The 25,207-nt window shown below is 42.1% G+C and overlaps 1 protein-coding gene across 1 annotated transcript in view; it reads right to left on the bottom strand.

Annotated features, from left to right (window-relative positions):
• Nucleotides 1–25,207, bottom strand: part of LOC126253462 (facilitated trehalose transporter Tret1-like) — a 159,803-nt gene that overhangs the window by 78,650 nt on the left and 55,946 nt on the right. The window contains exon 2 of the mRNA XM_049954816.1: nt 21,987–22,167. Within this exon, the coding sequence (XP_049810773.1) occupies nt 21,987–22,167 (181 nt within the window). The remainder of the gene's footprint in view (nt 1–21,986; nt 22,168–25,207) is intronic.

Genomic DNA, 25,207 nt, shown 5'->3' with positions numbered 1-25,207 from the left:
AGGCTTAGCACGTCCAATCGCTAGCTATGTTGTCCGTACAACTGGGGACGAGGTCTCCTCAGTCTCTCGAGACCTGCCTTGTGGTGGCGCTAGGTTTGCGATCCCACAGTGGCGACACGCGGGTCCGACATGTACTACAGGACCGCGGCCGATTTAAGTTACCACCTAGTAAGTGTGGTGTCTAGCGGTGACACCACATAATAAACTAAAAAAAAGGTAACTGTTAATTGAGTTTATTTTTCAGGTAACATATTTCCACTTAGGTACGTACTTTAGACGTAATTTGCTGCTCGCAATTACGTGATTCATACTTTGTGCTAATTTCATGTTCTATGAATTTACTTGTGAAGCGACGTGCTTGTGTATATTTGCTGATTTTGACAATTATTGATTAATGAACAGTGTTGTTACTTATGTATATTATGCATCGCTTGGCTGCTATGCCTTTTCACTGATGTCATTTTTTTTATTATGTGCCTGCTGTGCTTATTTATTTAAATTGTAATTGTCAACTGATATATTGTGCTGACTGTGGTTATGTATGTAAGTTATACTTTGTGATTTATCTGCTTGCGCCTTCATGTTTACTTATTAAGAGTACGTATGAACATTTATTTGCTTATGATAATGGCCTGTTTATTGTGTAAGATATATATTTGCTGCTTTGCGTATGGATTGCATATTTACACATTTCTGTTTTGTTGTCATAACTATTCTTTAATTTGCTATATATAGAAATGCTGATATGAGGTGTACGTACATGGAGTTTAGGCCACACTATGGTATTAATTATAGATTGTTCGCTTGACGGAGACTCGTTATAGGGATTGTGCTGCATCCACTTGTTGACATTCTGTTCTCTACTGGTATATTTACTCGCTATTGCATGTTTTGCTTATGCTCAGTGCCTTATATTTTTAAGATAAGAAAATGAACTGCTATAATTCTACGAATGACATTAGTACAAGAAACTTCATAGAAGTCACATGAGCTGGAGGTTTTATGGAAGCTGTATAAATTTATGCTAATAGGAAGGAAGCTAACGGCATGACATACCAATATTAGGTTTAGACCATTGACAGTTGTTACACTGCATTCTTCGTGAGCAATTGAAATAGGAAGTGACAATTGACACAAAAAATACTCCACATGTTTGCTTCTGCCATGATTCTTGAAGTGGTGTACACACTGTGAAATATTGTGATCATTCACACTCCGTAATCGTACTTAATTACTGAGAGTTATTCGAACTAAAGGCTGTTAGAGGTCATGTATGCATTTCTTTTATTTAATGATGAACAAGGAAACAAAAATATATTTTATGATTCATAATGAGTAGAATATTTGGGTCAGATGGATTACACAGAGGTTGTGTGTGGACACTGTGTCTTCGGATTGTATGGGATGATGAATTGAAGTTGCACTAGGATTTTGTCTGTACTTGTTCGAGGAGACTGACTAGAGGAAAGAGTTGTTATGGAAGTGAAATGATATTGGTGCTGAGGTTTATATGTATCGACGTATTGAAGAGGTATTATTGAAGTATTAAGATTAAGTGATGATTATTGGAGTTTTAGTGGACAAGAGGTAAGGTAAATGATATTGATGATAAGGTTTATATGTATCGACGTATGAGGTGTTATTGAAGTATTGAGATTATGGGATGCTGATGATTATTGGAGTTTGGTGGATAAGAGGTGAAGTAAGTGAGGAGCATATTTTTTTTTTGTTGGTCTATATGGAACAAGGAGGATGAAGATGGCAGACTAGAACACTTAAGTAGAAGGAAGACTGTCTACACACACATTTTGTTAAATCACTAAGCAGTATATACTTTTTTTGGAGAGAGGAAGTAATTGCATATCTTGGCTCACTGACAGTTGTTCAGCAACCGTACATTTTGATCTGGCTTGGCAAACATTGGTCTTGACATGATGACTATGACGTTGACTAACTATTATTGACTGTTATACATTGCTGCCACTACTACTTGATACACATGATGAACATAAAATTTTGACAGAATTGCATTTACACAGTTAACACTATTCAACTACACAGTAGCACTAAATGTGGATGAAAGATGAGTGAGTGTGTTTTGTGTGTTTTCCTTTTATAATCCCAGAGAAGTGATCCAACCTATCTCCTAAATATTATTTTACTTGTTTGTTGCGGCTTGCACTGAGACCCATAAATATTATAGGTTTACTGTTATTGTGTACTGTAATAGTTAATATGACAACTACCTGATATCATTTGTGCATTTATTATGATTTGTATGTTTAGTGTAAGAGCATTGATAATAATTTTGTTAATTGTGTGTGCACTCAAACTATTGTTCATGACTGAACTGTCTCATTAGTGATAGTGAATATTATGGACTGTTACCTGCACTTGTTCAACATAATGGGTGTCACTTGGAAATGTTTAATTTGTGCTAATGAACTTTGAGTAACTGACTGATTAGTGATAGGGAATATTATGGACTGTGATTTGCACTTTTTCTACATGATTGGTGCCACTAGGACATGTTTAATTTCTGCTGATGAACAGTGTGATTAGTGAAAGTGAATGTTATGGACTGCGGTCAGCACCTGCTCAACATTGCTGGGTGCCACTGATGGACTGCTTCTACTGAAAAGATGTCACCTGTTGATATCTGTACCTGTTCAACATTGCTGGTGCCACTAATGGAACTGCTTATACTGAAATGGTGTCACTTGTTGATGTCTGCACCTATTCAACATTACTGGGTGCCACTGATGGACTGTTTCTACTGAAAAAATGTTACTTGTTGGTATTTGCACCTGTTGACCATTGCTGGGTGCTACTGCTGGAACTGTCAACTGCTTATTCTTGAGCTATGGAAAGCGTTTATGTGAATATTTGTATAAACCGATTTTTGTGTATTACTGTTTGTGAAAAGTTATGAGACTCTTACCTGCACATATTCGTCATTGCTGACGCTATTGATTGAATTGTTTAACCACATAATACTTGTGTAAACTATTATGTAAAGTCACATGTATGAAAGAATTTGTATTGCTTACTGTATTCTATATATTAGGTTATTGAAAGGTCAGCGCAAAGCCAAAATTTTATCTAGTTATATGATATTTACGCATTAATATTATCTTTTATTTTGGTCTGTATTTTTTTTTGACGAATTTGGTGGTATTTTCACCACCAATGCTGGCAAAAATACCATCAAATTCTAGCCCGTGGAGGAAGGGCATATGAAAGGTGGCTACACTGAGCCACAGCGCCAGAGATCGCGCTAGAGAGTATTGTTCCGCCGCCTCCACTGGCTATGATTCTTGAGATGTCGTGGTGGGCAGTGCTTGTTCAGAACTCGTAGTAGGCTGTGATTATTGAGAGGTAGCGGAGCGCAGTGCTCGCTGAGATGTCGTAATGAAAAGTGTTTGCTCCATGTTTTATGCAGTTGTTTGATGGGATAGACAGCAGATGTTGTTCGAATGGAAATACTGTAATGATCAGAGTGCTTTTCGTCAATATATATGAAGGTAAAATATTCCGTGTTTTTTTTTTCATTATTTCCATGTTTTAAATAATGCGTCATTACAGGTTCAGTCAACAAAGCATCTGGCTTGTGTTCTTGGATTAGAGTGTAATTCTGGTTCTCTTGAGTAATTATGGTATTTTTATTTTCTTTAATTAATTCAGTATAAATGATATTTAAAATTTCTTGTGTTATTGAAGAAGAACCGTGCCAGATGCGTACGTTGAGTCATACTTCCACACACAGAACAGTTATACTTGTGCTTTGGTTTCGTAGGTTTTATAGTTGCTGGGGACTTAATTAATTAATTGTGTTAACGAAAATTTTCATTTCAGTCTTTGTTGTTGTTCTATGCAGTCAGATTGCGTAATAATACTAGTCAGGACCAACCGTTTACGAGACTTCGTAATCGGACATACAGCTACTAAAGCAAAAAATTAAAATTATTTGCATTATATTATAATTAAGCCCCCATGCAACGTAGAACACAAGATGGGTCGGGTTGCACCACCCAGACCCCCCCCCCCCCCCCCCCCGAGTAGATCGACACCTCATCCGAATGGCATTGCAGGACAGATGTGCGCCCTTCTCGGCCCGGGTGCAACAGTGGATCTGTGTAACACATCGTACACTGTCAGGGATGACAGTCGATCGCCTTTTATTACGGCGCGGGTTACGTGCGCGTCGCCCACTTCTCCACCACCTTTAACGAATGTGGAAAAACAACCTAGGCGGCAGTGGTATACAGAACGACGTCGCCGGGGACAGGAATTGCATCAGATAGCGTTTTCGGAGGAATCTAGGTTCTGCTTGTTTGAAAATGATGGCAGCATTTTGATTCGCTGCAGACCGCGGGAGCGGCATCAGAGTGACTGCTTTCGAACAAGACTTACAGCACCAGCTCTAGGCCTTATGGTGTGGGGTGCTATTGGGTACAACCACAAATCACATATGGTGTGTGCCCAGGGCATTGTGACCAGAATGATCTGCGTGAATGATATCCTGCGACTCGTAACCATACCCTTTCTGCACAGCACCCCACGTGCATTTTTCAGCAAGACAATGCACAACACGTGCTTTCTTGGTGTCACAGGATGTCGGCCTTTTGCCCTGACCCATCACTTTACCAGACTTGTCGCCAACCGAAAATGTGATTGAATTTTCTCATTTTGAGAATAATCGAACTAGTTGTCTTAAATAATGAAATATTTTATCCGATCTTGGCTGTTCAATCGAAAATGTGTGGGATATGGTGAAACGACGGGTGCGGCACTGTGACCCAATGCCAACCACCACCACCGATAAACTTTGGAATCAGGTGAATGGAGCATGGACGGCTATGCCAAAGAACGCCATTCGCGCCTTACATGCGCCGATGCCATTACGCAAGGAAAAAGCTATAAGGACCCATAGCGGACCCTGTACCTACAATGCAACAGTAGAGATGCTGAACCTGCGTTACTGAAATGCTAATCATTTCTGCAAAACATAGTAATGTACATGTCCTGTGAATATAAACGACTTATCTGTAATCGTTCAAGGTATTATGTTTTTTTTTTTTTTTTCTAAACATGTGTGTGCATACGACTCACCATAGCACTGAAACACAAGGAGACATTTGAATCAAACTTAGTACATTGTGGCTACAACAGATGAAAAAATTCTGTGAAGATGCGACACCCTGAGAGCACTGGTAGTGGATGTGGGGATTGACAGAGGTGACACGTAAAACTGACCGGAAATGTACGATATCAAGGTCGGAACCGCAGACTCCGATAAAGCTTGGTTGATTTGTAACGGTCTCGTATACATTTAATACCTGTGAGTGTGGTTAGATCTAGAGTACTCAAGTGTGAAAGTAATAAAAAAGAATTGACATTAATCTAAAATCCACAATTTTCGAAATCGATAGGGTGATTGGCGGCATTCCTGATAAACATTTATAACTAAGTTTGGCCGTACTGCACGAACAGTGTTCAGTAGCATCTTCTGGAAATTTTGAGAAATTAGTTTTGTTGTGCATAGCGTACCTGAAGGAATTAGAAGTGCAAGTAAATGTTTTCGCTTTCTGTATGTTGTGAATAACCATTCATCTCTGAAATCATCGTACTAGTCGCTCATTATGTAAGGTAATCAGCTAGTGCAGAAGTATGTTCACAAAAGTATTTATTGATTCTTGCAGCTGGAGAGGAAGATAAAAACTTAAGTAATCTAGTTTGTGTTAAAGTAATATTAAATTAATTTGTAAATTACACTCTAAGGTGAAAAAACGCACGACGAAGTAATTATAAGAATGGGATGGAAATTAGTTCAAAATGGTTCAAATGGCTCTGAGCACTATGGGACTCAACTGCTGTGGTCATAAGTCCCCTAGAACTTAGAACTACTTAAACCTAACTAACCTAAGGACAGCACACAACACCCAGCCATCACGAGGCAGAGAAAATCCCTGACCCCGCCGGGAATCGAACCCGGGAACCCGGGCGTGGGAAGCGAGAAAGCTACCGCACGACCACGAGATGCGGGCGGAAATTAGTAGATGTGATGTATATGTGCAGACAAACTAATGATTACAATTTCAGAAAAACTGAATGATTTGTTCAAGAGAAAGAGCTTCAGACTGAGAAAGTCAATAACACGTTGCTCAAAGCACCGCGGAGTAACCGCGTGGTTCGAGGCGCCATATCACGGACCGCGCGGTCCCTCCTGCCGGAGGTTCGAGACCTCCCTCTGGCCTGGGGGTGTGTGTTGTTCTTAGCATAAGTTAGTTTAAGTAATGTGTAAGTCTAGGGACCGATGACCTCAGCAGTTTGCTCCCTTAGGAATTCACACACATTAGTCATTAGCGTTGCTCAAGATGTGGCCCTCAGTTATTCGGCTTGGCATTGATTCGTAGAAATATTGTCTGTCCTCCTGAGGGACATTGTGCCCAATTCTGTTCAATTGGCGCTTAGATCGTAAAAAACCTCAAGCCTCTTGGAGGGTTCTGCCCATAATGCTACAAACGTTCTCAGTTGGGGAAAGATCCGGCAACCTTGTTGGCCTAGGTGGGGTTTGACAAGCACGAAAAAAAAAAAACAATAGAAACTCTCTCTGTGTGCGAGCGGGCATTATATTGCTGGAATGTAAGCCCAGAATGGCTTGCCACGAAGGGCCGCAAAATGCTGAGGTGCTATAAAGAGCAACGCCACTGGGAAATGAATGAATGGGGGAAGAGTGATTTGAATCGCGCTATTCCTATGAAAATCCAGTGGAAGGATTTAGGTTTGGTGAAAGGCTGGAGAACGTTACCTGCCATCTTTGTTTTACCAACAGTGAAGTACGGAGAAGGTGGTGTCACGGCATGATGGTGTTTTCTCGTAGTTAGGATGTGGTTCCCGTACAGCGCTTAAGAAAACTCTAACTGCGGAAGGATATGAACCCATTTAACAGAATTGTGTATTGCGCAGATCAGAGGAACAAATCAGAGATTATGACTGACCGTATCAGCACAACAACGCACCCTGTCATAAAACAGCATCTCTGAGGTGAAGATTTTTGGACAATAACGTTCCTGAAATGGTGTGCCCAGAGTCCCGGCCTGAACAAAATGGAACACGTTTGGGACGAGTTAGAATGTTGACTTCGCTCCAAACCCCAGTGTCCAACTCTTCTCTGGTTTATCTCTATGAAGAATGGGCTGTCATTCGCCATACGGACATTTAAGCACGTCATTGAAGATGCCCAGTAGACTTCAATCCGTCATAAAGCCGAAGAGTGGACACATTCCATATTAATGTCACCTAAGAAGCGTTCGGATACTTTTGATCAGATAGTGAAGACTGTACGGTTGTGCTGAAGTGCTAATCATTCGCACATCCAAGCATGTAGTACACTTCACGTCAATGTAACGTTTGTTTCAAGCAGTCTTCGTGGTCTTGCAATTTTAATGCTCAGCAATACAAATGACCGTGTGACGCTGGGAATCAGCCAGGTATCGATAAAAATTGAAGTGTTACTAGAGTTTGTGCAAAACTTCTCGTGTAGCGAACGAGAGCGTTTCTCTGCAGAAGTGGTCTGATTCGCGAAAACAGAACTGGTGCGCTGCCTTTGGCTTTCTCCCGTCCGGGAGGCACATTCTGGAAGCGTCTGAGTGCAATGCCTGCCACAAGCAACGGGGCGGCCACGGCGAGGCGACAGGAACTGTTTGAAAAGCGGCCGTTACGCCTCGAAACTTCTGCAGCACTAGTGTTTGTTTCCGCGGACACCGGCCGTGTAATTACATGTCAGCTGCCTAGCAGGGCTTGTCATTGCATGCAATCATATTCCGGAGTACTTGCGCTTCAAGGTCATCGCTCCTAAATCTGTTCTGCGCAAGCCACCGCACGATATGAACTGGTATTAAAAACCATCTCCTTCCACATTGACATCTGTACTCTGCAAAAAAATTTCTAGCTCGTGGCATATGCTACTTACTACTGTTGTACCACATGTTAAGATTTCTTCCCGTTCCATTCGCCTATAGATCTCGAGAAGGACCTCTTAAATGCCTCTTTAAGCGCTGTTATTAGTTTTACATTGTCTTCGTGATACGTAGTGGGCTGAAGTATATCCCTAAATTCCCCACCTAGTACTGACTTGAAAATCTGTAAATATTTATGACATCTATCCTTAAACATCTTTCAGTTCAGATTTATCATCGTTCCCGTTATGGTCCTCCGTGAGGAAAACACACTTGAGCCCCTTCGGACTGCCCTTCATTCTGTATTTTCAATATTCTAAATGGTATGGATTCTCCGACATTTGAGCAACATTCTAAGATGGATCACGAGTAGATTTTTTATTTTGAGATCAACCATATTTCTGCAGTATCCCGCCAATGAACTGAAGTGTCGAGTGGTCTCAGGCGCTGCAGTCATGGACTATTCGGCTGGTCCCGGCGGAGGTTCGAGTCCTCCCTCGGGCATGGGTGTGTGTGTTTGTCCTCAAGATAATTCAGGTTAAGTAGGGTGTAAGCTTAGGGACTGATGACCTTAGCAGTTAAGTCCCATAAGATTTCACACACACACACACACACACACACACACACACACACACACAAACACATTTGAACTGAAGTGTGCCACATGTTTTATGTTCACTTGAGCCTATATGACCGTATTGATACTGTAGTCACAGAATATTCGTTTCACTATTTCGAGAAGTGCATTCCTTAACATTTAAAGTAAGCTGCTAAGGTTTGCACCACTGAAATTTTATCGAGTTGTAACGATAGTCGAGTTGCTTCTCCGTGACTCTCCAGGAGAACACAGTAAGTGTCACAACCTAATTTCCCAGAAACTTCGTTCAATGTAAGAGAGGTCAAAACAAGCGAATACATGTCTCGTCGCAGGCCACTGTGGCCGAGCGGTTCTAGGCGCTTCAGGCCGGAACCGCGTTGCTGCTACGGTCGCAGGTTCGAATCCTGCCTCGGGCATGGTTGTGTCTGATGTCCTTAGGTTAGTTAGGTTTAAGTAGTTCTAAGACTAGGGGACTGAGGACCTCAGATTTTAAGTCCCATAATGCTTAGAGCCATTTGAACCATGTCTCGTCTTATCCGTACATACTCTACCGTTTCTGAGAAATGACGTTCAAATTTTTCGACGTACTGCAGATGCCTCTTAGCGCGCCTCAAGATTACTGAAGGGGATGGCACAGGGAACGGCGTCGCGGCATCACATTTTTGCGGCCCGTGTTAGAAATCCAATTGTCATCATTTTATTTTATTTTTTGTCATTTATTTATCCGTGTCATTAGACGGTAACTAGGCGAATGTTTCTTATCAAGCTAGGAGATACAAGGATGTTATATTAATTGTATAATTACAACTGTGTTTTACAATAAGTAACATACATTTATTATGTAATGTATGTGGGCATGGCATTTTCAGGGGTTAAAATCTTTTTAAATTTTCATATTCCTATATTTCATTCTTATATCAATTCTCATAATACTTTCTTATATTTTATTCTTATATTTCTTCTTCAGGAAGATTTGATTGATTCCATTGGATGACACCAGACGTTGAAATACTCGAAACTTAGAAATTCCGACCATCATCAGCATCGCACGAAGACAAGCCACAGTGACATTTCTCCATAGGAACTTCACTCGGGAAAGAAATGTGGTTAACATTGATGAAGATTTCTCACGTTTTTAATAATATCGGCGGAAACCACGGATGACGAATCACTTTTCCGAGAACTGGCGCTTCCAGTTAACTATGAATCAAGAAACACTATAGGAATTTCAGCGTAAAAATTTTCAAATAATTTTCTTATTCATTTATGTTTCCTTCAGAAAGCAGACAAATGACAATGTTATATCAATATACATTAGAAAACATCCCTGCAGTAATCTTCTACGGACATGGATAGGTAAATGAAAACAGTAACAAAACTTAAAACAATAATTTGGTTTCGAACCCGGGTCGCAAAACAGTGAAGCCTTAACGCTAGCCGCTGTACCACCACTAAAAGGTTCATAAAGTTCCTAGAAAACTTTGACCGTCGTCTTCTAACAAATGGTGTAATATCTAGAAATAAACAGCGACACATGATCGCTTATTGTGACTCCTCTTCCATTGAGCGAATTTTTTGGGTTCTGGCACTTGCTGTGTTCTCGTCAGTGCCAAAGTGCCTGTAAGTTGTTTTTCCTTTGACAACGTTAATGTGAAAAAGGCCAGATTGCATCGCGATTAAGAACCTACATTAAACTGTAATTCACCCACAACTGGTTGGGTAAACCAGGAATATGAATGCAATGGCATACCACATCCAATAGGCCTTTCCTAGTAAAGCTCTGTGCTGTTCAAACCAACTATTGGGTTGGTAACAGCTTTACTTTACTTCATTTTAAGTAACTAGCTGCAAAAAGGCAGCGGGTGCTATTCACATTGCCATGCCGTGTACATACATCCAGTAAACCCCCACCCCGATTCTTTATAGAACCGACCTCCTATGTATAAACCTCGTGTCTTTGTTGTTCGATGTTAGCGACTGAGTGCCACGACAGCCAGTGCGGAAGATGGAGCTATTTGCTGCGTAGACAGGCCTTGTCTGGGAATGACTGTTTCCGACACGGATTCCATTCAGTTTATTTTTTCTCCTATAACCCTCTAAAATCTCCAGTGTTTTTCAGTATACAATATGTAATAGAAATATACCGACAGCGTCGAAACTACAGGGGGCTAAAGTCTACCTACTCAGCAGCTATCGCCGCCTGCTCCACTGGAGCTTGCGGAAATCAGTTGCGCTCAATGAATAAAGGCAGAGCTTTTGAGAATTCGGCAATTTTACTTAATTTAAAGGAGAGAAAATATGAATACAAATGTTCACTGTGGCAGATAACAAATTTCAAGGAGTGAGCATTACTATTTACTTTGTTGTTACAAGAAATTAAATAAAATTAGATAAGGTGTTCATAATGTCTGCCTCCAGTGTGCCTGTCTTTTGCTTATCATCGACTGATGCAATCGCTGAAAGATATTTTGGGTGCGGTGCGAACGTCTTTACATACTGCATGTATTTTTATAACTAAGTTATTCACTGATTTCATTGGGGTTTCATACCCCACATTTTCCAGATGACTCTACAAGAAAAATTTCCAGAGGTAATGTCAGGTGACCGAGACGGTCAAGTTACAGGGCCATCTCGATCAATCCAGCGATCTCCAAACATCTGTCCTATCTGGGTTCCGGCAGCTAGACTGAAGTGTGTTGGTGCCCCATCATGATGAAACCACATACATCGATGGACTGCAAGTGGCACCTCCTAAGGTAATTTCGGCAGCACTTCTCGAACGAATGTTGGATGGCTATCATCTGTGAGTCGAGGAGAAAGCAATGAAGTAATTGTGCATCATGCCAGTCCATAAATTTGTGGTAAACTTTTCTTGATAACTTCGTCCGTGCGTGACGTTGGGGTTCTCTTCCGTCTAAAAATGACAGTTGTGAGCGCTAAACACACCCTCACGGTTGACGGACGCCTCGTCTATGAACAAAATATATGCAGCATAATACAGATACGTGGCGCTATGCTACAAAAGCCACTGCCCGAACTCCCCGCATGGGCTGTCAGCGACTGTGCCTTCTGTAAATGGAATAAGTGCCTTTCCTGCTCATGCATCATCTTCCAAACAGCTACGTGGTTGCTTTGCAAGGTGTACGCCATAGCGCAAGGGCTTGTGGATGGGTCTGTGTCGAATCTGTCTGATATGTCCCCCTCTGATCACAGCATGCGAAAGCTTCGTTCGCTGCTTCCGCCGTTTTGACGTCCTTTGAAAGCGCCTGATGCATCCAGACGCTGATGACTTTCCGCATGCATAGAACGGTCAGGCTGACAGCTATTTGGATATGTTTGCCCGTAGACTCTTAAAGCTGCGTACCCAATTCTTCCCGCCTCGCCATAAACGAAACGCATATCGCGCTGCTCGAATCAGGTGAACCACACCAGCACGAGACAAACTTACGAATATCCGCTATGTTTCTAGCGCCTGTGTTTTGTCTTTCCCCTGTTAGTGCTGTCTACAGTGTTGTTGTGACGGGCGTGGACGCGTTCGGCGCCATCTAACTTTGAAACTTCTTTATTTAAATGTGCGAATCTGTACTTAAATTGCTGAATGACTGAGAAGATGAAACTTCTACGTTATTTGATTCTGAAACAGCTGAGTAAAACTGAACTTACTGAGCCTACTTTCTCTTTACTTTTGCCGGCCGGAGTTGCCGAGCGGTTAAAGGCGCTACAGTCTGGAACCGCACGACCGCTACGGGCGCAGGTTCGAATCCTGCCTCGGGCATGGATGTGTGTGATGTCCTTAGGTTAGTTAGGTTTAAGTAGTTCTAAGTTCTAGGGGACTTATGACCACAGCAGTTGAGTCCCATAGTGCTCAGAGCCATTTGAACCATCTCTTTACTTTTTCTTATCAACACTGACCCACAATAGTCTAGGGCAACGCAATCTGACTGCTCAAAAAAATCTCAACATGACTTCAAATAATTAATACAAAAGAGTGGCCCTAAATAAGAACCAATCCTGACAATAACCTAAACATTTCATTAAGCACTTACCTCACAAAAATCTTCATTACGCGAACTACTAAAATACAGCGAGCGTCAATACTGCCAGCTAAATAAAAGATTCTAACTAATAAAGCCAATGACTAGTAATAGGCATGTGGTTAGCAACGGAAATATTTTGTTGCAAACCAAATAATGTATTTTTTATCTTAATAATGTGACATCCAGTTCAAACACGAATATAAATCGTCATTGACATCCAGTACAAAGATATATAATCATGAATAATTTTCAATCTCCAAGTCGGGTACTTCCAGATTGTTAGCCTACGCTAACACTTCAGACCTCAACCCTCCATCAATTCTAACTTCTCACATTCAACATCCATCACTGCTGGCTGTTCGCCTTGTAACGTTCCCTGGCAACACTCACACTATTAATAAACTAAAATTTAACTGTACTATATACGCCGCTATGAAGCAATTTGTATATACTGTAATTATTTAACAAAGAATATTATTTAATTTTGTGTAAAGGACATTCGTTATTATTGTAATATTTTCTGTAGTAATATTCTCAATGTATTTATGATTGTAATATTTATATACTCATAATGTAATTGCGAAATGTGTCAATATCTGCGATAGCAAAAATGTAAAATTCAGCCACAGAGGAAAATAATGTTGTAAGATTACAAAGAGATGTTAATGGTCAGCAGTAGTATAAAAAGCACCACGTAGTGTGTATTCTTTGTCGTCTTCCTCGAGAGCTGAGAGTGAGAGGAAGCTGTGACGTAGCATTTTATTACTGGGTAGACTTCTTTTGTCTGTATCTAGATTTAGCCGCCATTAGAGGAGAAATTACAAACTAATGTAAGTTGAATTATTGTTGTGGTCTAAATACATTATAATTTAACAAAAGTGTGTATTACTAATGTAAATTAGCTTGCCCATGTCATCTATAATATTTCTTTAAAGAATTTTCAGCATTTTTAGCGGTGTTGCTGGGCTGTGCCGCGACCGAACGATTTGCAGCGGCGGCACATTAAAAAAATTGTTCCGCTAAGAAAAATTAACCAAACCCGTAAATCGGGAGCAGATAAAAATTAGCAGTGAATTAAGAAAATGTTTTTCTTTTACAGCGATCCTGAGACTGGCGGAATTTATTACTAGTTTCACATTTGTGCATTCATAGGCGGATAGTTAACGTTGAAATTTAACAATTTTGGTTCTTTCAAATAACTTAAATGTATAGTGAAGTGTGTTTTATCAATGATAATTAAACGTCGGCTTGGCAATATTTAACCATTTTCTGCTAATAGAGACAGTCTTGTGTTCCATAGCTAACGCCGGGAAAGAATTCAGTAAATATTTAAAAAAAAACCACTGCATTTAGAAAATGTGTGCCAAGGTCGAATTATGTAAAGGATTTAATTCTCAACTAAATATTCTTAATCACTTAATATGAATTCACGTAATTTTAAATGTACTTAATTCTGTCTAAATGAATTTTTATTACCACACGTAAATAAGGCGTTCTACAACAAAGTTCGTACGTACTGACTGAAAGAAAGATAAAATAACAAAAAACAATTAATAAAAAAAGGTAACTGATTATTATTCTTTAATGAAATTTCATTAAAGCCTCCAACTCCCCAACAATACTTCCATCACTGCTGGCGACTAACTTCCAACTGCCCAACACTACTAGCGATTAACTTCCAACAACGAGTCCAACCAGCCACAGAGTCTCTTAAAAAGTGCAGTCATGGATCCAATGCAAAGCGCTACACAGCGCTGCCGACACAGGAGCAGCCCACTTACAATTTCCTAAATGTTGCCAGGTCTATTGCAAGGCGTGCTGCCTGCAGTCCGTCAGCGTACAGTTACGTTTGCCTCCGAAGGGCTGGCCCAGTGCTAAGTTCGACGCTCTGTAGCGTCTTCGGACACTGGTTCCCATACACAATTTGTTCCTCAAGGCACCCTCTACAACCCCTCAAAGTTTGTCGGTGTCGTTTTGTAGCCCTACATATCAGTGGCCTTACTGCTGTATCTTGACGAAGATTAGACAGTATCTCTGTTACTCACGATGCCTCCCCACTAAACGCGTTGTCCTGAGATCTGTTTGCTAGGAAGTCTCCTATCCAACGATACATGTGGCTCGATGTTTCATATGCAAGTACACTTTAAGACAACAATAACAAAGAAAAGCGGCGCACCACGAAGGAATTATCCAAATGGGACAGGAAATGATAGTTGTGATGTACATGTACGGAGAAACAAATGAATAGAATTTCAGTTGTGCGACTGGATTAGTGTTTTCCTGTCAGAAAAGTCACTGTTCCTAGTAATAGACGGAAAGTCATCGAGTAAAACAGAAGTAATATCCGGTGTTCCCCAAGGAAGTGTTACAGGCCCTCTATTGTTCCTGATCTATATTAACGACATAGGAGACAATCTGAGTAGCCATCTTAGATTGTTTGCAGATGATGGTGTCATTTACCGTCTTTTAAAGTCATCAGGTGACCAAAACGAATTGCAAAATGGTTTAGATGAGATATCTGTAAGGTGTGGAAAGTGGCAATTGATCCTGAGTAAAGAAAAGTGTGAAGTTATTCACATGAGTACTAACAGAAATCCCCTAAATTTCGATTACGCGATAAGTCACACAAATCTGAAGGCTGTAAATTCAACTAAATGGTTAGGGTTACAGTTACAAATAACCTGAATTGGAGCGATCACATAGATAATTTTGTGGGTAGAGCAAACCAAAGACTGCGATTCATTGGCAGAACACTTAGGACGTGCAACAGGTCTACTAAAGACTGCTTACACCACGCTTGTCCGCCCTAGTGTGGAGTACTGCTGTGCCGTGTGGGATCCACATCAGGTGGGAGTGACGCATGACATCGAAAAAGTACAAAGAAGTGCAGCTCGTTTTGTATTATCGCGAAATAGGGGAGATAGTGCCAAGGAAATGAATTGGAGTGGCAATCATTAAAACAAAGGCGTTTTTCGTTGCGACGGGATCTTCTCATGAAATTTCAATCACCAGTTTTCTCCTCCGATTGCGTGAACATTCTGTTGGCACTCGCCTACATAGGGAGAAATGATCATCAGGATGAAATAAGAGAAATCAGGCTTGTAAAGAAAAATTTAAGTGCTCGTTTTCCCCGCGCGCCGTTCGAGAGTGGAACGGTAGAGAGACAGCTTGAAGGTGGTTTATTGAACCCTCTGCCAGGCACTTCATTGTGAATACATGAGTAATCACGTAGATGTAGATGTCATAAAAATTGAATGATTTATTCAAGAGAAAGTGCTTCAGAAATTAAGCAACTCAATAATGTGTGGGTCCACCTCTGTTCTTTATGCAGTTAGTCGTTCGGCTTGGCACTGATTCATAGAATTATTGGATGTTCTTCTGAGGGATATCATGCAAAAATCTGTCCATTTGTAAGTAGGCTGTTTAGGTTTTTATGTTGGTAACGCCACGTAGCGCTCTAAATGAAAATCACTGACTGTGCTCTGTGAAGTCTGTGGCTGGTTTGCATTGTTGGAATATTCGCTATTGTAGTGTTAGGCAGTTGGATGTGAACAGCGCGTAGCGTTGCGCGTTGGAGGTGAGCCGCCAGCAGTGGTGGATGTGGGGAGAGAGATGGCAGAATTTTAAGAGCGGACGATCTGGACGTGTGTCCGCCAGAAAGAGTTAATTTGTAATACTGGATATCATGAACTGAGATATTATATAATAACTTTTGAATATTATTAAGGTAAATAAAAAAAAAATGGTTCAAATGGCTCTGAGCACTATGGGACTTAACATCTTAGGTCATCAGTCCCCTATAACTTAGAACTACTTAAACCTAACTAACCTAAGGACATCACACACATCCGTGCCCGAGGCAGGATTCGAACCTGCGACCGTAGCAGTCCCACGGTTCCGGACTGCAGCGCCTAGAACCGCACGCCCACCGCGGCCGGCTATTAAGGTAAATACAATGTTTGTTCTCTATCAAAATCTTTCATTTGCTAACTATGCCTATCAGTAGTTAGGGCCTTCTGTAGTTAGAACCTTTTATTTAGCTGGCAGTATTGGCGCTCGCTGTATTGCAGTAGTTCGAGTAACGAAGATTTTTTTGAGGTAAGTGATTCATTAAAGGTATAGGTTATTGTTGGTCAGGGCCATTCTCTTGTAGGGATTATTGAAAGTTAGATTGCGTTGCGCTAAAAATGTTGTGTGTCAGTTTAGTGTTGATCAGAATAAGTAAAGAGAGTAATGTCTGAGTACGTTCAGTTTTGCTCAGCTGTTTGAAAATCAAATAACGTAGAGGTTTATCAGCACAGTAATTCATTAATTTTTCAAAGGGAAGGTTTCACAATTGGCGCGTTATATCGTCAAAATCCCCAGCTGCTTGGAAGGCCCTGCCCAAAATACTCCAAACGTTCTCAACTGGGGAGAGATCTAGTGACCTTGCTGGCCAAGGAAGGGTTTAGCAAGCATTATAGTGATGGGGAGCTCGTGAATGAGTCGTTCAAATGAACGCTTCACTCCAGTGAAGTGTGAACTAACCACTCAATTTCAAAGAACTGGTACTTCAAACTCTTCACAGATAGCACACTCCACACTTTTTTCTAGTTCACTCACTCTCTTCCCCTCTCCCTCCCCCAGTACATCGGCGCTACGTCACTCATTCTCCCTTCACTTCAGTCCTCCCTCCACTGCCTGTCGACGAATCGCGCGGTGTTTGTGGTGAACGATAGGGATAGGAGGGGTTACGCGTTGAGGGGCGAGGGGAAGGTAGCGTCAGCTGCTTCCTGCAGTGCTGACATCATTACCAGCGACTATTTGTGCAGTTATACTTCGCTTCCACGGGTAAGCTACCGTTGGCAGCGCTTGCAGACAAATGAATATTAAAATACAAACGAAGAGGCTGGCTGTGTGAGTACGCACAGCCAACATGAAATTAAAATGCTTACCTTGTGAGTCTGGAACTGAAGCATGCGTGGAATCCACGCTTGAAAGATAATCGTTCATGTAGGAATGTTTATCTCGTACACATTATTGTAATAATTACACTAAATGTCAATTTGAGGATTGTCCTAATTAAATTTAAAAAAAATACACACATATATTTATGAATAAGCATCAACGGATTTGGTGAATCTTCAGAGATTTCCGTTTAAAAACATGATTTGTTCCACTTTTTTCCCTGTCAGACGATTTCTTCTGTCAGTTATAAGGTGTCCTGCCTTCGAGAACACTCTTTCACACGGCTTGGAGGTTGCGACAATACACAGTCGTATTTTTGCAAGTTCAAAGAGCGAGGGGTATACTGACAGCCGTTCAGACCACCACTGAAGTGGATTGCCTTGTCTCTGTAGCAGGGGCTCTTGTAAGTATTCGTCCACTTCCACTATTGCAGCAGCTCTCGGGTGTGGATTACTCTGCAGCCTGGAAAACACTTCATCAAATTCGAGCCAGAGACTGGAAGTAGATTCAGTGGTTGGAACTGAGATTGTTGCAGTAGCAGTGGATGTATTCGTCACAAATTTCTCACAGTGCCTCCATCAGGTTTAATTTCACCTTCTCAGCCCTCAGGTTTAATTTCACCTTCTCAGCAGAATTTTTATCAGAAAAACCATGTAATTTGAACCGGGGATCCAATGCAGTTGCCTCCGCGAAAATGGAATTTTCCTCTATATTTCTAAATCGTCGTTTTTGGTCTTCAGCTAACTTTTCGGCCATCTGTTGCACGTCTGCATGAATTTCAGTGTTATTAACAAACCTGCAACACCATTTTTTCAACGAGCGACTAAGGAGTATAACTTTAGAAGCAGTGACAACATTTTCACTTGACATTTCCTCAGTGCAGTCTTTGAAAACTTTCAACAGTTCACAGGCTTGTGCTACACTTGAAATGCCCTCTGCAGTCAGATTTGGAAGATCCGGATAATTCAGAGTGATAACTGTCATTAGGGAATTCTTAACCTCGATTATTCTTCGCAGCATATCATAGGTTGAATTCCATCTTGTAACAGTGTCCTGTTTTAGTGTCAGAACTGGCTCTTTTAACTGTTCCTGCATCTTTTTCAGTTTCGTGCAGGCCTGCGAACTTCTTTTAAAAAATTCAACAATTTTTTTTTACTTAATTCAGAATGGGTTGAATGTGCGGAAGCCCATTCTGAACAATTAAATTGAGTGTGTGCGCAAAGCAGGGGATGTGTTTCCAGGCTGTGAGTCTTATAGCTCCCACAATATTAGCAGCGTTGTCGCTGACGACACACACGACTTTTTCTTGAATGCCCCATTCCCTTGTGACACGTAGCAGTTCTTCCGAGAGTTTTTCTGACGTGTGCCTTTCGTCGTATTTAAAGCACTCTAGGAGGGAAGACGCCAGCTCCAGGTCTTTAACGTAGTGTGCTGTCACCGACAAATAACTCTCATTTGTAGTTGAGGTCCACCCATCCATTGTCAGCACAACCGCTTCCGCAGAATTAATTTTGGCTCTCACAATTTCTTATATCATGGCGTACTGTTGTTGTAGCAGCGTATTGGAAATGGTCTCCCGAGATGGCATTCTGTAAGCACCATTCAGTTTGCCTGCAAAATTTTGGAAATGTTTGCTTTCCACTATGTTGAAGGGCAAATAATCCTTTACAACAGTCTGCAGAAGTGCGAAATCTATCTCCTGATTTCTTTTGTTAGAAAGAGGTTTCGGAAAATACATGGGTAATGTTCCGTGATATTGAGGTCTGCTTTCTGATACTGAAGTGATACTGTTATTATCTGGCACCAACTGCTGTTCGCTTCTGGCATTTGCTGATGTTGGTTCCGGATTGCCCGGGTTTTTCATCCAACAAATATCGGAAGATGCAGGAGCAGGGGGCGCTAAGCGCCTGACTGACAATGACGCTGTTGGATGCAGCACTCGAACATGACGCGCTAGATTAAATGTATTTCCTCCTTTATATGAAATACACTTAGAACAATAATTGCACTTTGCTTTACCATCACCTAAATCGGCGAAGAAACCCCAAATCTCACTACTTCTACGCGATCGCGAGTTGCTGGCCATTGTATAAGAGTGAACAGACACAAAAACTGCTTTCCAAAGAAAATAAAGAGGGATTTTACCTGAAATCGTACCAATGCCTACAGGTGACAATTTACGTTTTGAATTTGGAGGGTTATTATTCTCAACAAAAATAAAATCTACAGGAAAACTTCTGAATAATTACTTTACGTAGGTATATAGACTTTGTAACAGTGGTAAACATACTCATTCTATTTTGGATTAAACTTTAAAAGGAACAAAATTGGACTGCATTTCGTTGGTAGCCCTAGTTTTCAGTCCATGAGTACAACAAAATAGGTTTCACTTGGCAGATAAAGACTTTTTTGGGCGCTTCATGAGAAAATGTCGAGCAAGATTAAATGTAATACCTTCTTTATATGTGACAGGTTTCTCTGTTTATCTTTCCTTTGTCCCCTTCGACCATGTTCTATTTAACTCTCAGACTCTGTAAGAGCGTAAAAAGTTGCGTTCTCGTTACTGCATAGTTCGGCCATCTGTTGGTAAAATTATGAAGTATTACGAAGCTTTATTGTACGAGCGAGGCGAAGCGAGCGTAGCCGCGGCTGAGCGGCGAACTGGGCAACTTCGCCAGCCTTCCGTACTTCACGAATGAACTACTTCATTTGAACGCTTCACGGCAAAGAGTGAAATGAATGAAGTAGTTCACGGGAATGAACGAGCTCGACCCATCTCTAAAGCATTAGACACTCTTGCCGTTGAGGCGTAGCGCCTTCGCATCGCTCCTGTCACTTGTTAGGACGATATCGTTATAGGCATGAGTCATCGACAGATGTCACCAGCTGAGTTACAGAGCTGCACGTAGTTGTACTAGTAGGCGGCAGAGATCAGCAGTTGATGGACAGTGCTAGCAGTCGTAGTCAAAACAATGTTGTAAAGTTATGTTTGACTAATATTTAATGTATTTACATAATTATAATTGTTTTATATATGTGGTAATTAGCAGTGTGAGTGTTGTTTAAGTGAAGAAGAACAGAGGTAAATGAAAACTGTTTTGTTTATTCACGAAGTACCAGTTAAATTATACAGGGAATTTACTATAATTAAATGTGCAGTCAGTTTATGGTACTAAAAAATCGTGAGTAGAACACAAATTAATCGGTAATTTCAGAAGGAGTAATTTTATATTTGATGCTTTTCTAAATTTATTTACTTAGCAATTGCCATAGAAAGAAATATTTTACTATGATTGGTCATTGAAGTAAAGCGCGGGATAATACTGCAACCTGATTTGGTGTTTGTGATATCAGCCAATCAGAAAAATGCAGGCTCGCGACCATCTACGCTGGGAACAAAGCCTTTGATATGATCTAAGCTAGTCGGGGCTGAGGGTTCGAACTAGTAACATCTCATTGAAAGCAGCTCCGACGAAAGTACTGTGAAATCGCGGAAAAATGCTAATTACGAGTTCGCGAAGTAGTACAAAGTGTATTTAAGTGAACGGTATAGTGGAAGTCGTGTGGAATTTCGGACGGAATATCAAAATTATTGCTTTTGACTGTTAGTTAAAACCGCGTGGCGTGTTGTGCGACCTAAGACTAAACGATCCAGTGAACTATATTAACTTTGGTAATGGGTGTAAATACCATAAACTGGCTACGTGTGTGATTGTGGTGTGCGTGGGAACTTTACATTGTGTAGCCACTTAGTACGGACTTGGCAGTATTAACTGTGATCTTTATCGTAAAAATACACCTGAAAATTTACATTGCCAAGTTAAAACTTTTATTTCAGTACTAGCCACATCCCGTTTACCGGGCAATTCTATGTACGTTGCGACCTGCAGTAGACAGTAGTGGTCTAGTATTTTCTACTACAGCTATTAGCTAGACATATGAACATTGCTGGACATTGACAGGGCGGTAAAAAGTAACGTGCCGCGCCGTGTGCAGGAGGGCATTATCGTGCTGAAATGTAAGCCGAGAATGGCTCGCCGTGAAGGGCAACAGAATGGGGCGTAGAATGTCGTCGGCATACTGCTGCGCCGTAAGGGTGCCACGGATGATAACCAAAAGCATCCTGCTGTGAAAATAAATGGTACCCGAGACCGTCACTGCTCGTTGTTGGGCCATATGGCGAGCGACAGTCAAGTTGGTATCCCACCACTGTCCAGGTCATTTCCAGACGTGTCTTCGGACTCGGATCTCACTGAGTGGAGTAGAGCTGTCTTCAGTGACGAGTTTCGTCTCGAATTGAGCCCAAATGACCAACGAAGACAGTGCCAGAGTGTAGAATTCATCAAATGTTATGTGGTAATTGTCACTTGCCGTCGTCTTCATGGCTGGGCCAGTTGGACCCGGCTGTGAGAGTGGAGCGAGAGATCGCAGGGCGGGACTCACCTGGCGCCCAGCGTGGCGCAGAGGGCCCCGCCTATGACGGGTCCGAGCGCGGCGAGCAGCGGCAGCAGCGACGCCACCCACGAGGCGGCCTCCAGCGACAGCCAGCCCGCCTCCAGCAGCTGCGGCAGCGCCGGCGACGACCAGCCCAGCGACGTGCCGCAGCACAGGTACGCCAGGTTCGCTGCAACACCAGCGCGCGCTCCTCAGGTCCTCGTCCCGTCTTCCGCTACAGCACACCTCGCTGCCTCTCTCAATGGCTGTGTTGTACAGCACCCAAGCACCACTGGACTGTGTCCGTCCTCCCAAAAATTACCCTGCGTGACTAGGGTCGGAAGGCAGACACACGCGCTGGGTGGCTGCTTATGATGTATGTAGGTGTATGTTACTCCGTCAAGTATAGTATGAGGGCCATTTTTACTCTTTTCATAAAAGCATCATTGGACTGTTCACCGAAATTTTGATCTATATGTGGCGTCTGTTCTTTTGGACATACCCAAAAGAAGAGACACCACATGTACACTACTGGCCATTAAAGTTGCTACACCAAGAAGAAATGCAGATGATAAACGGGTATTCATTCGACAAATATATTATACTAGAACTGACGTGTGATTACATTTTCACGCAATTTGGGTGCATAGATCCTGAGAAATTAGTACCCAGAACAACCACCTCTGGCTGCAATAAAGGCCTTGATACGCCTGGCCATTAAGTCAAACAGAGCTTGGATGGCGTGTACAGGTACAGCTGCCCATGCAGCTTCAACACCATACCACAGTTCATCAAGAGTAGTGACTGGCGTATTGTGACGAGCCAGTTGCTCGGCCACGTTTTCAGTTGGTGAGAGATCTCGAGAATGTGCTGGCCAGGGCAGCAGTCGAACATTTTCTGTATCCAGAAAGGCCCGCACAGGACCTGGAACATGCAATCGTGCATTATCCTGCTGAACTGTAGGGTTCCGCAGGAATCGAATGAATGGTAGAGCCACGGGTCGTTACACATCTGAAATGTAACGTCCACTGTTCAAAGTGCCGTCATTGCGAACAAGAGGTGACCGAGACATGTAACCAATGACACCCCATACCATCACGCCGGGTGATACGCCAGTATGGCGATGACGAATACACGCTTCCAATGTGCGTTCACCGCGATGTCGCCAAACACGAATGCGACCATCATGATGCTGTAAACAGAATCTGGATTCATCTTAAAAAATGACGTTTTGCCATTCGTGCAACTAGGTTCGTCGTTGAGTACACCATTGCAGGCGCTCCTGTCTGTGATGCAGCGTCAAGGGTAACCGCAGCCATGGTCTCAGAGCTGATACTCCATGCTGCTGCAAACGTCGTCGAACTGTTCGTGCAGATGGTTCTTGTCTTGCAAACGTCCCCATCTGTTGACTCAGGGGTCGAGACGTGGCTGCACGATCCGTTACGGCCATGCGGATAAGATGTCTGTCATCTCGACTGCTAGTGATACGAGGTCGTTGGGATCCAACACGGCGTTCCGTATTACCCTCCTGAACCCACCGATTCCATATTCTGCTAACAGTCATTGGATCTCGACCAACACGAGCACCAGTGTCGCGATACGATAAACCGCAATCGCGATAGGCTACAATCCGACCTTTAAGTCGGAAACGTGATGGTATGCATTTCTCCTCCTTACACGAGGCATCACAACAACGTTTCACCAGGGAACGCCGGTCAACTTCTGTTTGTGTATGTGAAATCGGTTGGAAACTTTCCTCATGTCAGCACGTTGTAGGTGTCGCAACCTGCGCCAGCCTTGTGTGAATGCTCTGAAAAGCTAATCATTTGCATATCACAGCATCTTCTTCATGTCGGTTAAATTTCGCGTCTGTAGCACGTCATCTTCGTGGTATAGCAATTTTAATGGCCAGTAGTGTATAATTAAAGCGAGTACGGCCAGTGATCTGTTCAGTACGGATGCACGCCAGGTTCGAAATCTTACGGTAATCGTCAGAGTGCCGAGAGTAATGAGAATGATTGGCAAGGGTCACAACATTAACAGTGCGTGGAATTTGGGTCTGATGGGAGGCGTGCTAGGGTAGTCCGCGCAGGTGCATTGGACACTCTGTTTTGTTGACTTAGTGGTCAGAGCGTCTTCCTAGTAAGCAACGCACATGGGTTCGAATCCCAGTCTACCACAAATTTTCAATTTTCTCCATTGATTTTAATCGAGGCCCACTCGCAGCCAATGTCTCTAATTTCTTCGTGTGTGAATTTCTCTGATGTAGAGGTCCAATTTTTGTGATTTTTCTTGAGATATTATGGATATTTGCTATATGAGGGAGTAGATAGGTGGGTGCCATAAGTTTGATGTAATATCTTTATTGGGGACACACCTACCAGCTTCCGATTAAACACAATTAAGGACAATACAAAACGATTGAAAGTATGAGATGACGCCACAGCAGTACCTTGCGAAGTCTGGGAAGCTGCTGCGCTCTCACTATAGGGGTTGGTAGAATAAGACTGCGCAACCTTTGTGTGTAGTTATTCCAAGTAGAGTGTTATTCAGTTTCAAGGCAAAAATACATCACAGGAATCATACGAGGGCAAATCACTGCCACTGATAAGCAATTTGGGGTACGGTAGTTGTGCATAGTTGTCAACCATATATTATGACATTTTAGATTTAATCTTCCAATGTTGCAGTAGTGTGTTATTTTATCCAAATGTTGTAATAGCATTCGGAGGATCAAAAGAACGTTGCGAGAGTTCTTATGTGTCTAGCGTCGTCAGAATATACCGCTCGTTCACAGTCGACCTGTTCAGGTGTGTCATTTCTATTAACAGTACATGGAATAGGCAAAAAGCCTCAGTGAACTTCCGATGTTATCCACAAGATCATTTATATATATTCTGAATAGCAACGGTCCTACGACACTCTCCTGTGGCACACCTGAAATCACTCTTACTTCGGAAAACATGCTGCGTTCTGTTATCTAGGAACTCTTCAATCCAATCACACAATTGGTCTGATAGTCCATATGCTCTTACTTTGTTCATTAAACGACTGTGGGGAACTGTATCAAACGCCTTGCGGAAGCCAAGAAACACGGCATCTAATAGTTATAGTCATTCTTGCAGTCAGTGGGCGTATCCGCGATTTAGTTTCATGACTACGCTTTTACTGTGTTCCCCACCTGTGCCAAGGCTAGATTTCACTATTACAATGCCTAATCCACGTATGAA

This window comes from Schistocerca nitens, chromosome 4, assembly GCF_023898315.1.
Source record: "Schistocerca nitens isolate TAMUIC-IGC-003100 chromosome 4, iqSchNite1.1, whole genome shotgun sequence".
NCBI classification, from domain to species: domain Eukaryota; kingdom Metazoa; phylum Arthropoda; class Insecta; order Orthoptera; family Acrididae; genus Schistocerca; species Schistocerca nitens.
The sequence above is the reverse complement of the archived record's forward strand: the minus strand, read 5'-3'. Positions and strand labels throughout refer to the sequence as shown.